This window comes from Monodon monoceros, unplaced genomic scaffold (genome assembly GCF_005190385.1).
Source record: "Monodon monoceros isolate NGI ecotype Baffin Bay Population unplaced genomic scaffold, NGI_Narwhal_1 Super_Scaffold_13, whole genome shotgun sequence".
NCBI classification, from domain to species: domain Eukaryota; kingdom Metazoa; phylum Chordata; class Mammalia; order Artiodactyla; family Monodontidae; genus Monodon; species Monodon monoceros.
The window spans coordinates 5697538-5712009 of NW_021703769.1; the positions used below are offsets into that span (position 1 = coordinate 5697538).

The 14472-nt window shown below is 54.3% G+C and overlaps 1 protein-coding gene across 2 annotated transcripts in view; it reads left to right on the plus strand.

The window, feature by feature from the left end:
- The window catches only part of BMP7 (bone morphogenetic protein 7), an 87976-nt gene extending 75974 nt beyond the window's left edge, over nt 1–12002 (plus strand). Inside the window, exons 4-7 of one of the 2 annotated variants that reach the window (XM_029220976.1) lie at nt 1666–1863; nt 6486–6562; nt 7975–8085; nt 11376–12002. In XM_029220976.1, coding sequence (XP_029076809.1) covers nt 1666–1863; nt 6486–6562; nt 7975–8085; nt 11376–11525 — 536 coding nt within the window. In that variant the 3' untranslated portion in view covers nt 11526–12002. The remainder of the gene's footprint in view (nt 1–1665; nt 1864–6485; nt 6563–7974; nt 8086–11375) is intronic. The other variant, XM_029220977.1, reaches the window with a different exon arrangement.
- The last annotated feature ends 2470 nt before the right edge of the window (nt 12003–14472 follow it).

Here is a 14472-nt window from a genome sequence, read left to right on the forward strand (position 1 = left end):
CTCCAAGGCTGTCTCTCCCCCTAGATCAGGAGCCAGGCCTGGGCTGGGATGTCCTGCTGTCCCCTGCCCGTTTTCCTCGTGCGTCCGGTGGGGATTTCAGAGAGGAGCTGCTCAGTCGCACTGTTTTATCCTCTGTCCTCCACTTCCCAGGTCTTCTCCCCACCCCTACCCTCCGCCTTGGTTTCCCCACCTCCTGAAGGGTACATGGGGCCCCTCCCTGTACATTTTTATCACAATTTCCTGTGAATCTGTAATTATTCCAAAACAAGACACTGAAAATAAAATAAATTCTAAAGATGAACTTCAAAATGAACCATCGAGGGTCTGAGGGTTTCCGGCCGCCTCTGCCCTCACTGCCCCCCGTCCAGTGCCTGTCACGTCTTCCTGCGCTATTCCGTCGCCCCTGCCCAGACTCGCACTTCCAGCCTCGCCCCCTGCAGTTCAGTCTCCAGCAGTGGCCTGGGTTGGTCTTTTACAAACAATTCCAGCTGCCCACTCCTCAGCCCAACACCCCGTGGTTTCCACTTCATGCAGACAGGGTGTGTGTCCTGGGACTTAAAGCAGCAGAGCTTTATTGTCACGGTCAGGAGGCTGCAAGTCCAAAACCAAGGTGTCCTGAGCCACACTCCTTCCAAAGGTGCCAGGGAAGAGTCCTTCCTGGCCTCTTCCAGCTTCTGGTGGCCGTCGGTGTTCCTTGGGCTCTGTCTTCACAAGGCTGCCGTGTGTGTGTGTGTGTGTGTGTGTGTGTGTGTGTGTGTGTGCGCGCGCGCGCGCGCGTGCATCTCCGTGTCTTCACGTGACCTTCTAAGGACACCAGTCATTGGATTAGGAACCACCTTAATCCAGTATGATCTTAACTAATTACATCTACAAAGATGCTATTTTCAAATAAGGTCGCATCCTGAGGTTCTGGGTGGACATGAAGTTGCGGTAGTAAACGGAATAAAGGTAAAGGGCTCGCTGATGCCCCCAGGACCCTGCGTTGCTTCTGCCCCCTGCTGTGCCCACCACTTTTGCCCTGAACTCCCCCGGCCCTCTCACCCTTAGTCTCTGCTCCAAGAGGAGGCCAGTTTTCTCACTGCGCCCCCGCCACCTCCGGGCCTTTGCCTTTGCACTGCCCCCTTCCCTGACATGTGGCTCCCTCCCTCGCTGTTACCCACCTCTCTGCTCAAGAGGTCCCTCCGCGCAGAAGGTGGCAGTCACTGGGGCTGCTTGTGACTGTTCCCACCCACCTGGGCACCAAGCGGGACTGACCCCACCCTTTGAATTTAGGTGGATCACATGACCTGATTTGGCCAATGAGATGCGAGTGGAACTTCCACCAGCTGGAGTCCTTCTGCAGACATCAGCGTCCTACCCCTCCCCTGCTCCGTTTGTCTCCACACACGTATCACCACGGGCTCCCTGCCCTGCGTGTTTCCTGGCCGCCTTCCCCACCAGTGGGCGCACCCAGGGGCCAGGGAGTTTTCTCTCTGTGGTTCCCACCGTGTTCCAAGCTCCTAAAGCAACCTGGTGTAGGGTCAGAGCTGAGGCCACACTTGCGATGGACGAGTGGTGGGCGCGGATGGATCGCGAGCCTCGGGTGAAACGCAGTGTGTGCAGCCCTTCCCACTAACCGCCTCTCCTGTAACCGCTCCTCTGTGCATTTGACTCCTTCCTGTCTAGGGCAGAGCATCAACCCCAAGTTGGCAGGCCTGATCGGGCGGCAGGGGCCCCAGAACAAGCAGCCCTTCATGGTGGCCTTCTTCAAGGCCACCGAGGTTCACCTCCGCAGCACCCGTTCCACGGGGGGCAAGCAGCGCAGCCAGAACCGCTCCAAGACACCCAAGAACCAGGAAGCCCTGCGGGTGGCCAACGTCGCAGGTACGCCTGGGGGCGGGAGGGTTAATACGTGGACGCCCGCCCCCCGCCCCTGAGGAGCCCACAGGGGGCCCCCTGTGGGACCCCAGCTGGGGTGGGACTCAGAATCCACGCATGTGCTTGACAGATGGTTCTGGAACCAATGCAGCAGGAAGCACAGCCCACAGAATCCCTTCCACCCCAGAGCTCACCATCTTCCGGGTATAAATTGTGTCATAAATTCATTTCTAAATGCAAGTAGCGAAACATGAGCGTAACAAGATGCCAATCATGTAAATTTCCAAGCGGACGAAACAATAGCTCCAAAACAATGGAGGGAGGGAGGCCGCTGCCCGGGGAGCGGGGAGGAGGAAACGGGGGCAGTGCGCTGCATGTTTAGTTTTATTTCTTCAAGTGAAAGACACTTGAAACTCATGGCAAATTTCAACACTTGTTGAATACGGCTGGTAGGATTTTCCTGTGGAGCCGTCCCGGCTTTGGGTTCATCGTGAGCTGGGGGAGGCCTGGGGCTGGTCAGAGGAAGCGTGGAAGGGAGACATGGGGGGTGTGTAGAAGGGTGATGGCGAGGTGGGAAAGGGGCCGCCACCCTCAAATTCACTTATATTGTCAATGGCTTCTTCTGCCTTACCTGGACAATTTTGAAATTTCTGTTCATTTTCCTTTTCGAGGAAAAAGAAAATTACAGTTACTGCGGTTGGTGACGTTTTCGAGAGCAGGGCATCCTGCTGGGTGGGTACTAGTGGGTACGTGTGGCTTCAGAGCTTGTGTGCAGAGCTTTTGAATCTAAAAGAATCTTTAGATTCTTTTCTGGCAGGTGCATCCATTCTTTTCTAGGCTGCTCCAAGGGAATCTGTGATCCCCCAAATTAAAACCCAACCGAATCTCTTCATTTGTATTAGGAGCCTCCTCTGCGCTGGGCTCTTGGGGGCTGGGATTCACCAGTGAAAGCCCAGCCGTGGTGCAGAGATGATTCAGGATGGGCAGGAGGCTGCCATCGTTCACAGCCACACTGACACCAGGCCCGGGAGTTGGAACGTGGTGACGAGGGACTCTTGAGGGGGTGGTTCAGAGAAGACTTGCCAGCTGAGAGCTCCGAGGCGAGCTGGTGCCCCAGGGGCCAGGCCGGGCGGGCAGGAGGCCAGCGCTGCAGGCAGTGGGACCTGCAGGTGGAGGGAGTTTTCGTGGCAGCTCTGGGAGGGAGGGTGGAGGGGGGCAGGCCATGTGGCTGGGCTGGGGAGTGAGCACAGTCAAGAGTCCTCTCGGGAGCCACATCTTGAGTTTGAATTTCATCCAAAGCAAATTTGGAAGCCTTTGCAGAGTTTCCAGCTATGATTCGGGGTGGGGTTGATAAGAAGCTCATTCTGGCTGCTCTGAGAATGGTGGGGAGCAGGGCGGGGCACTCAGGGAGGGTTGGAATAGGAAGATTTATGAGAGGCTTTTCTATATCAATCAGGCGGGAAGGGCTAGCAAACGTCATCCCCGCGGAGACTCCCGTGGCTCGGAGGTCTGTCAGGTGTAACGGTCTAACCGAGGTAGTGAAAGGGGAGGGACTGGTCTCAAAATCTTAAAATTGGACACTCAGCTTCCCCCACTGCATCCTCTGGTGAGGACCCCCATCAAGTCTGCACTTACATAACCCCACAGGACGGAGCGCTCACTGTCTCACGTGGCAGCTGTTCTTCCTTGCCTGGGATCTGCTTCCTTGCTCTGGATTTCTACTTCCTGGCCCTGTTTGAAGTTCACCTAAACCCTGCCTGGGAGTTTAATTTTAAAAGAATACCGAAGCCTGGGCCCCACTGCAGGCTTAGGAAACCAGAATCTCTGAGTGTGTGTTTGTACACACATGCCCGGTTGAAGTGCTTTGCCTCCTGTGATGAGCTGGGAATCCTGCTGCAGGGCCACACGAGTAGAATCCTCTCTCCTGTGGCAGCCCTTGTGTGCTAGAGAGACACGTCCTGCAGGCCAGCCCCACCCCGCAAAGGCCTTCAGCTGCTCTTCAGACCGTGTGGTTTGGGGTGAGAAACTGGGTCCCTCGCCTCCCTTCCACTTGCCTCTCACCCGCGACTGGACCCAACTCCCTAGTCATTAGCCATTTTCACCAGATGACCCATGGGGGTGGGAGCTGAGTCCCAGCACCGGTCGTAACTTGTCAGCTGCTCTGGCCGGGTTTGCGGAGGTGGGTGAGCAGTAGCCTCTCCACTCCTGCTTGCCTGCTGCTGCGGCCTGGGATGGGTGGGCAGGACAGGAGGAACAGGGGAACTAGGATTCTACTTCTTGAGCATCTCTTTTCTTCCCTTTCCTCGTCTTTCTGCTAGTAAGAGGTCAGAGTGAAATAGGAGTTCCAACCACTTCTTCCTGGAGCAGCCACGTTCCAAGGAGGCCTGAAGGACCCAGGTGTCTGAGGTCCCTGATGGCAGGGCCAGGGCCCACCCCGTACTGATATGCCCACAACTAGCTTCATGAGCTGCTCTTGTCCTTGGTCTGTTGGGCCTTGGGCTTCAAACATGAAGCCACGTATCATTGCTTTGTTTTCAGACAGGGTTGGGGAAAGTGGCAGAAAGGTCCCTACTCGCCCTTCCTCTGCTCATGGCAGACATTGCTAATCAATCCTGGCACATTCTTCTCACTGAGCCCACACAAAGCTTCAGATCCTTCTTTACTCAGGGCAACAAACAGCCAGCAGTGTTGGCCCTCCACGCACAGCTTCTTTGCCACATCCCTGGCCTAGGCTAATGCCTGGGGCCACAGGCATGGCCACAGCAATGGAGGCCTTCCTGGATTTCCACTCAGTGTCTGTGCCTGCCATATGGCACAGTGAATGGTCCAGGAGGTTCCTGGGCTCGCCTCTGATGGTTCCCTTGAGCTTGACCTTTGTATATCAGTGACCACCTGGCCCTCCAGCAGCCCTAGTACCCCTGCAGCTGGTTTTCTCTATCTCAAGGCCCTCAGGCTAGGTCCCAAAGTGGGGAAGGGGGGCCCAGGACTCCCCATTCCTGCTCCATCCTCCCTAACCTCCCCCCCCACCCCAGCCGTGGAGCTCAATCCAGCGAAGCAGACCTCCCCTCTGCATGCCGCCGGCCGCTGACCCCAGCGCTGCCTCCTCATTCCTGGAAGGCTCTAGTGCCTGCTACCTGTCCCTCTGCGAACCGCCACTCCTGTCCTGGTTCTTGCCGACTTCCTAACCCTCCTCTCCATCCTGCTCCGTCCTCATCCTGGGACCTCCTCCCTTGGATTCCTCCCTGGCCCGCCCTCTCACTTCCTTTCATTCTTACACGAACATCACCTCCTCGGAAGGCCTTGGTTAGCGCCCATGGCACAGACCCCTCAGCCCGCCCTTCCTGTCCTCCTCTCCTCCCTTAGTTCCCCCACAGCGCTCGTCTAGATGGAATGGAATTGGCGTTTCCTCATTTGGTCATTATCTGCCTCTCGCTGGAGGATAAGCCCCTCAGTGGCAGGGCTTTGTTTTGTTCACACTTGTAGCTCCACTGCCCAAAATAGTCTGCAAATCTGTAGACATTAACGATTTGTATGAATGAATGAATGAATGAATGAATGAATGAATGGCACACCAGGCACCAAGGTAATGAGGGCCCGAGATACCTGAAGGTGGCTGCTCCCTCCCCACCAGTCTAGGTCCCCCTCACTGAGATCCTCTCACTGGTCCTGAGTGTCTCCTAGGAGCCAGGATCCCTCCTAGAAAGACACATGCAATTCTGTCATAATCAATTGTGCCCTTTCCTCATTGGTTTGTACATTTTAAAAAATTGCTCTTCTGAACTCTAGATATAAAGATACATGTACAATTGGGGATATTCAAAAAAGCTGATAGGAAGCCCCTGGGAAGTTTTAGGCGGAGGAGAGACAGGTCGTGGTTAAGAAAAAAAATGAATCCCTCTAGCTTCTGGGTTCAGGGGAGGTTGTGCAGTGGCAGCTGTGTGTGTGAAGAGAGAGACAGAGACAGAGAGAGACATAGACACAAAGAGAGAGATAAACAGATTTCTACATGTTTACAAGGGCTCAATTCCTAACCCAAAGTTCCTACAAACTTTACATACTTCTGGAAAACCCCAGTGCATCATTTTCGTTCCTCAGAGAAACCTCAGTATTGTTTTTCTGGAAGGTCAGTGGGACTTGACTTTTTGCCCTGTCGTTTCTTGTCGATGGTGGGGCTTTGTCCCAGGCCCTGTCCGTGTCTCCTTCTGCCCGCTCCACGGGGCTGAGCATCGTGAGGCGGGCGGGCCTCACAAAGTGAGGTTGAGTGGAAGCAACCCCTCTGAGCAGGCTCTTGCAGCCAGTGTGTGGGATGTGGATGGAGATGGACTCCCACACGGAATCCACGCAGATGTCCACATCCAAACAAGAGAAAACAGTGTCCACAGAAGGATCCAGAGAGAGCTGTGAGCTAAGCCTGCGTAAGAGAGACGGGGGCATTGGTACCTCCCTTACAGAGGCCGTTTGCTGGGGATGGCAATGAGTTTTGAGGCTACAGGTGCTTGAACGGCTTCTGTGTCAGGAAGGTCACCCTCCAGCTTTCAGAGTTTGCTTGGGATCACACCGCTGTCTTAGACTGAGGAAACTCTAATCTGTGTGTATTTCCTTTTCCTCCCCCCGGCGCCGCTCCTCAGAAAACAGCAGCAGCGACCAGAGGCAGGCCTGTAAGAAGCACGAGCTGTACGTCAGCTTCCGGGACCTGGGCTGGCAGGTAAGGGCGGCGGTGGCTGGATCGGCCCCCGGATGTGTGAGGCCTCCAGTGTGGGCTCCCCCGGTGGTGGGGCTGGGTCCCGCATGTGCAGTGAGCCGTGTTTCTCATCTCTTGAGACTCCAGTATCGCGTCCTAACCAGAGGCTCCAGGGATGCCCCATGAAACCCAAGAGCAGAAACACGGTTGAGACTCAAGCTAGAACCAGAAACCCAAACGATGTGGACTCTGAACCTCATTCTCCATGTGAGCCCCATTTCCATCCTGCACTGGCTGCTTCTCTCAGACGTGGCCGAGTCCGTGTGCTGGAATCCAGCTGCCTGGAGGACGGGCTTCCACCCTCTGCCCTGTCTGCTTCTCCCTCCCCCGTCTGTGATTCCAATTCCCAGAGAAGGTACTGATTGGCCCAGCTCAGGTCAGGTGCTTGTTCCTGAACCAGTCAGCTGTTTTAGGGCTGGGGTCATGTCCTAGGACTGCGGCTGCCCCTCTGGAATCATTTGACTGGAGCAGGGCAGGGGATGAATCCTAGAAAAAGGGTATCTCAACTCTTTATGAGTATCTATGACATCCTGGGCCCTTTTCTAGGCACTAGAGGTGCAGCCCTGGGCATAGCTATGTGCCTGCCCTCATGGAGCCCAAATATCCCCGGACAGGGTGTTGTCGTCGTAAGATCCTCAGGGCCACTGGTTTTGTTGTTCTCCCTTCAGCGAGCTTGTAGTTCAGTGGGAGGGTCCAGATTCTTCCCAGGTCATCATGTCCTCAGATACACCCCCAGGGCACTTGTGCACACAGCCGGCTTGGAGTCCTCCTGCGATTTTGTCCTCACTCTTATGACAACATCCATGGTCTAAGAGGTGCCAGGCCGTGCTTACGTTCTAGTGCTGGAACAGAGCCCCCAAATGCACTTGAGTCCCAGAGGGGTATATGTATTGCTAGCACAACATTTCTGTGCTAACCCGACCACGTGCATCCTTTACATAGTCGCACACGTGTGTACCAGGCACTGTGCTGGGTCGGCTATACTGTCATGTCTCTCCTGGGTGGGTGAAGTGAGGCCTGGAGGCTTTGTTTACAGCAAAGCGCCCACGGGTTACCACCTAGTAGGGGTAAGGTTGATGCCACCCTAATCACCCCTCTCTGTGCCACCTTCCGATGAAGAGCAAGTGTTCATTCTGGGCTCAGCCCAGCCCCCGGTGGTCTTTCCCTCACTCTGCAGTCTGTTGGGACCATGGAAGGCTGCCTCTGTAGGAGCCCCAGCTGCACAGGAGGAGGTGGGCCGTGCCTTTGACCTCTGGGAGCTTGGGAGTCTGGCCCACAGGAGGAATGTTTCGGCCTAGAGGGCAGGACCCTGCGGCTCCCACTTTCCACGTGGTTCTGAACCCGCCCCCCGCCTCGTCCTCCGCTCTCTCCCGCAGGACTGGATCATAGCGCCCGAAGGCTATGCCGCCTACTACTGCGAGGGGGAGTGCGCCTTCCCTCTGAACTCCTACATGAACGCCACCAACCACGCCATCGTGCAGACACTGGTGAGTGGCCTGCGCGCCGGCCGGGGTGTGGGCAGCTGGGGGAGCAGGGCCACCACATCCCGCCTCGTGCTCCTCCGAGCTGGGGCCACAGCAGGTCTCTGGCCAAGACCACGTCATGGCTTTCAGGAGCCCAGGGCACTTTTGCTTTCGTGGGCCCTACCTCCATAAAACAAGACTAGAAATTATAGTTAATAACATGTATTATAATCTTCGTGTATGTCTTCAACCCTAGAGTGCATTTATTTCTCCTAATTTTAGAAGCAGTTAGAACAGTTTTGTGGGCTTCTAAAGGTATCGTGGGTAAAGGCCACTGTGCGTAACGGCGGTCGCCCTGGCCCTGCCTCCGTCAGGCGACCGCTGTTCCTGGTTGTCAGCATCGACATCCACAGGCCCTGCAACGTCTGGGCTTCCTCCAGGTCGGGTAGGCTTGAGGGCTCATCCCCTCCCAGAGCTCGTGGCTTTGCCTCCTGGCCTTGAACTCTGTGGTTCAGCCATTCAAGGGTGTTTATTGAGCATCTACTACATGTAGACCCTGCGCTGACAGCTGGGGACGCTGCAGGGAACAGCATACAGGGAACATCACAGACGTGGTCCCTGCACTCAGCGCCTCATTTTCCAGGCAGGGAAACAGTCAAGTGAACAAATGCGGGGACTTCAGGGAGAACAGAGAGGGGAACGACAGGAAGATGGCAAACAGGACAGTAGGGTAGAGAGATGGGGGGCAGCCATGGGGCTCTTTGAACTTTCACGGGGTCATTGGAGGATTCAGTGTGATGATGCAATTAAATCTCTTAACGGGGTATCCAGCACAGAGGACACTCAACAGATGTTATTTTTACTACTTTACCAACAACAAGAGTGATACGAGTTAGAGACTTTGTTCTTTAGCTTAGAATCTGAGGCTCAGAGACGTTGTTTATCTTCCTTCTTGCTGTGAACATGATCCGGGCCTTCCCTGACAACTGGTCATCCTCTCTGGCTTGAATGCTTCTAGTGATAGAGAGCTCACTACCCAGGCCCATCTCCTCTGTACCACGGGTCTGTCTGTTGCAGAGCTCTGTGCTCCTTTTGCTTAGTAACCTGCCTCCCTCTTCCCTGTCCCTGCCCCGTGTGTTACTTCTCGCTCCCCTGTTCCATTTATTCGGATTAGGCTCTGCCCTTTGAGGGAAGGCCTCTTTTTTGAAGCATTGCTTTGCCAGGACCCCCACTCCCACAGCAGTAAACCCTGAAGCCCTATTCAGGACTGAAGGTCTTCAGGCTGGAAATGAAGAGTCACCCCAGCCTGTTCCTTGGCCTGAACTTGTCCCCCGTGCCAGTGTCCCCCTGTTCTGTCCTGCTCCGAAGACCAGAGTGACGGGGGTGTCTCCCAGGCTGCCAGGAGCACACCTCCACCCTTCTTTGAGCCCTGCCCACGGAGCAGAAGCCTGGCTGCCCTGTGACACTCTCTCCATCTGCAATTCACCAGAAAGCTCTAGGATCAGAATGAGTCCTTTGATTATTCTGAAACGAAGGTCATGTTTGAAAAGGAGGTGAATCCCTGCTTTCTAGAGAGTCCTAGTGAAATACAGAGGAAGTGAGCTAACATCTGGGACTTGCTTTAACATTATTCAAGGATGGAGGAGATGGGGGAAGGTTTAGATTTGTAAGGTTTGAGATTAAACATAAAAAACAGTTTAAAAAGCACGCTGACCTACGTGGGAGGTCATAGACTGGGGCTTGGGGGCGGAGGGTCATCCACAGGGCTTCCGGTTGGCCCACGTGGTGTGTTGGAAACCTGGAAGTTTCCCATAAAAACAAAACAGGACTGACAGCTGGCCTGAGCACTCGGCACATCCGATCGCACTGGCTTTGGGCAGCTTGTGTCCATCTCCCTTTGGTTTGCCCCGGTCCTCACCGTCCCCTATGGTCTGACTCCTGGCCCAGTTTGGTCATCCGTGGCGCTTGCGTGCCGCTGCCGACGTTTGAATTAGTTTGTCCCTGAGCCCCACGACCCGTAAGGTGCGTAGGCGCCCACGAGCCAGAAGGAACAATAAACCTGGGCAACTGGCTGACTCCTTTCCTCGTCCTTACCTCTGGACCTTCTCCCTTCTTGTGGGCGTCCCCGCACGGGTTTGCCCGTCCCCCCACGGGTTTGCCCGTCCCCCCACGGGTTTGCCCGTCCCCCCACGGGTTTGCCCGTCCCCGCACGGGTTTGCGCGTCCCCCCACGGGTTTGCCCGTCCCCCCACGGGTTTGCCCGAATTCTCTGCCCCCCATTTTTATTGCTTAAGATACAGAACAGCCTAGTATAGTCTAGACTCACACCATCCGGTACAGTGAGCACTCCTGCGTGGTGGCTCTTCAGTGAGTACTTGAAACGTGGCCAGTCTGAATCGAGACGTTTTGCAACTACAAAATACACACTGGGTTTTGAAGACTTAGTATAAAAAAAATGTAAAATATCTCATTAATGATTTCTTATGCTAAGTGTATGTTGAAATGATAATTTTTTGAAATCTGGGATTAGAGTAAATGTACTGTTTAATTTCACCTCTTTCTTTTTCACCTTTTAAAATGTAGCTACTAGAACGTTTTAAATTACACGTGTGGTTTGCGTGATAGTTTTCTTGGACAGGACAGGCCTGGCCCAGAGGTTGGCAACCTTTTTCTGGAAAGGGCCAGATAGGAGATATTTTCGACCTCGAGAGCTGAAAGTCTGTGCTGCACCTTTTCACCACGGATGCTGCGTAATGCAGAAGCAGAAGCAGCCCCAGATGATGTGTAGATGAAGGGGCGTGGCGTGTGCCAATAAAACTTTATTCATAAAAACAGGCGGTGGAGCAGGGATCGGCCTGCTGGCCGACCCTCGTCTAGCCCAGTGGTTCTCCACTTGGGGCAGTTTTGCCTCCCAGGGGACATTTGACAATGTCTGGAGACATTTTTAGTTGTCACGGTGCGGGGGTGGGGTGGAGTGCCTCCGAATTCTAGTGGGTGTAGCCCAGGGATGCTGTCAGACATCCTACCGTGCACAGGACAGCCCCACATGCTGGCCCCAAGTGTCTTCCTAGCCAAGTGTCTTCCTAGCCATGTGCTGGGTGACCCTCTGTGCTTTGGCTCTCTCATCTGTGAATCAAGAATAACCCCAGAACTGAGTTAGTTACCCATCAAGCGCTTAGAACTGGGAGTGACCGGTGAGTGTCACCTGCGGGGGACTTTTGTCCAAGCAGTACCTGTTCCTTTTAGGAATACTGAGGCCAGGGAGGAGTGACTCACCGGGTCTCACCACTGCCACCGTTTTGGTGTGTGTTCCAGGTGCACTTCATCAACCCGGAAACGGTGCCCAAGCCTTGCTGTGCTCCGACTCAGCTCAATGCCATTTCCGTGCTCTACTTCGATGACAGTTCCAACGTCATCCTGAAGAAATACAGAAACATGGTTGTCCGGGCCTGTGGTTGCCACTAGCCCCCCCTGGAAGTCAGACGCTTCGGGGCCGCGTTTCTCCAGATCCTGGGCCCCTCGCCGCCCAGCGTCTCCCACCACCTCGGCGAGGAGCCCGCAGCCCAGCTGCCTTTCGCGAGGCCTTCCCGTCCCCCTCTCCAGCTGCAGCGCTGTAGGAGCGTTAAGGAATCTGAGAGGCAGATGGCTTTTGATCCGTTTTTCGTTGGCATCCTACAGACAAGATCCTACAAGCTGCTGCAGGCAAAACCTAACAGGGAAAACATATATCAAGAAAAATTGCCGGGCCCCGATCGCTGGCTGTGAAGTCTCAGCTGCGCACCGACTCGTTCCCAGGGGTAATGATGACACCCTTCAGCCCGGCCACCAGCAGCGGGGGGGAAGGGGCCGCGGCCAGGGGTGGGCACGTTCGTCTCTGTGCGAGAGGGAGACTAACGCGGAAGTCCCTGTAATAAATGTCACAATAAAACGAATGAATGAAAATGGTTAGGATGGTAGAGATATATTTTCCTAAACAATTTATCCCCATTTCTTGGTTTACTCTGATTTCATAAACAGAAGCTGTGGCCGGCGGAGGGAGGGGAGGCCCCCTCTCCGTGCCATTCCGGTTTCATTCTGAGGCTTGCCGAGGCCCACTGTTTACGTAAACTCACCCAGAAGCCAAGATTTGGCCGGCAGGGGAGAGGGAAATTTTCTGCTTGGAGTGGACCTTGAAGAATAAATAGGTTCCATCGTTCAGCCGAGTGCGTGGTGGCAGAAGTTAAAACAGGCATGTGAAGCAGCGGCAGACGCCTGGAATTGGTTTGCCAACACTCCCCGTGGTAGGAGGTGAGTGAGGGTTGGCAGATGGAGGCGGACAGCTCAGGACAGAACTTGCAGCTTGATCCTGAGTTCCGGCCACCATAGCCCTACTTTCAGAAGCACGCTAGCCTTCAACAGGGTTGGGTGGGCAGGGGGACCGTCAGTCCCCCAAGCCAGCTCCTCCGTTGGTCATCGATAGCAGCGTCCTGGAGTCTGGGCTCTGATGAGGGCCTCCGTGGTCACCTCTTTTCGTTCGCAGACCCCTTTTTGAGGACTCTGCGCAAGAATCGGCCCCTTGAAGTAAGGGAAAGGTGACACAGTGGGAGGTCTGCTGGATGCAGGGTGTGCAGATGTGAATCTCAAACAGAAGCCTCCAGAAGCTGTCGTGAGAGTGTCCTGACTCGAAGGTGCCATTTCTGACGCAGCTCTTGGCGTGAGCCTCCCTTGCCTTAGCTGGTGGGTCCCCTAAATGGCGTGCACCCAGCCTCCAGCTGCAGTGCAGCCTTGGAGACGACCAGGCTCTCTGTGAACAAAGAACAGGGTTATCCCGGTGAGGCCTGTGGCCCCTGGGATCTGGTCTAGTGGGAAACTGCTTCTCCATGTTGATTGAGTTGGTTCCTGGAAACACAGGGACGCTGTTTTCATTTTCTTTTATGTTTTCTTCTTCAGTAGCTTGGGCTGCAGCCTTCACTCTGCCTGGTCAATGGGGAAGAGTCGGTGTTTTTGTTACATTTTGTTTTGTCTGTTGACAGATCTGGGGGTTTTGCTGTGATTCCCTCTTGGTGCAAGTTTTGTCACCACGTATACCCCAGCCGACATCTGGCTCGCATCATTTGTACACTGAAGCATGTAAATAGTTGTTACTAAACAAAGAAATTATTTATGTCCGTCTGAAGCTCATTTTAGACCCTCTCCAACCCCTTGTTCAGGACGATGAGCTTACTCGCTTCCCTCCAACCTGTTTATTTTCTTATTTAAGACTATTTATTAATGGTCAGACCAATGTACCTTCAGCCGTTGCATAGAGCAGTCCTCAGAGAAAATGCTGTATAAATAGACAAAATAAAAAGGGTTCTGGTTTTGGGCCTGTGTATGTCTGTGTTGTTTTTTCTCTCAGCGCCTGGATATTGGAGTTCTCTTGATGTGCTGAGAACTCTTTGCCTTGGCCTCCACCATCAACAGGCTGTTTATCATTCAGGCCCTGGGGAGAGAGGGACGCTCGTCGATATTTGATGCAGCTGTGTGGGGCTCCGGGCAGGAGAGATGGAAGCAAACAACAAATGTGAATTTGGTAGAGGCTCAGCTACAAAGATCCGTGATTGAATTGCAGCGCAGCTGTCAGCAGCTCTTTCAAGGAGGCGGGGGTAAATGAGCTGTGTTTACTGCTAACGTAGCTGAAAGATTTAGTCATCCCAATAAAACAGAGGCACAAGAAAGAAAAAGAAATAGTAGTGGGGGGTAGGGGGAGTGTACACCCAAAACTTTAAAGCAGCACGGACCCCGGAGCCAACACTGTCCGGTGCAAATTATTTCGGCGGCTTGGGGGCTGCTGCTGGCTCCCGGCTTGAGCCATAGACGGCCCGCAGCGGGCCTGGTGAAGGTAGCCAGGGGCCCGCTGTGCATGCAGCAGCATGGAGCAGCGTCTTGGGTCCCTTTCCGCTTTGAAGTGCACGCTGAGGTCACCTGATGGTTGTTAGAATCTGGGCCCATTCCCTGGCCGGCTGCTTGCTCTTGCCCTGTTGTCTCAAATGAAGCAGCCGCTCCTAACAAGTTCCAGCTCCTGTGATTTCCAAACCCTCCTGTCATTGTCCTGATGCGTGATCTAGCTTTTGTTCTGTTTCCAGGCTGAAGACCAGAGCTGCAAACCAGAGGGCCAGATGCAGCCTGCAGACGTATCTTATTCCTCCTGCATGGTTGAATTCGTTGCCAACACATTTTTGAAACTCAGAAGATTGGGGTGAAAAAAACCTCAGATTCTGCCTTCCCTTGAGCGGTCTGCAGATCTGGCCACCCTGGGCCCCGTTCCTGCGTGGCAGCTCCCGGCTGGAGCCAAAGAGCAGTTGTTGCCACAGTCTCCACTGCTCCCTGTTGTCTGTCTCATGAAGGTGCGAATGTCAGTTGCTGTTTTAAAAATTGTAGGTATTTATTGATT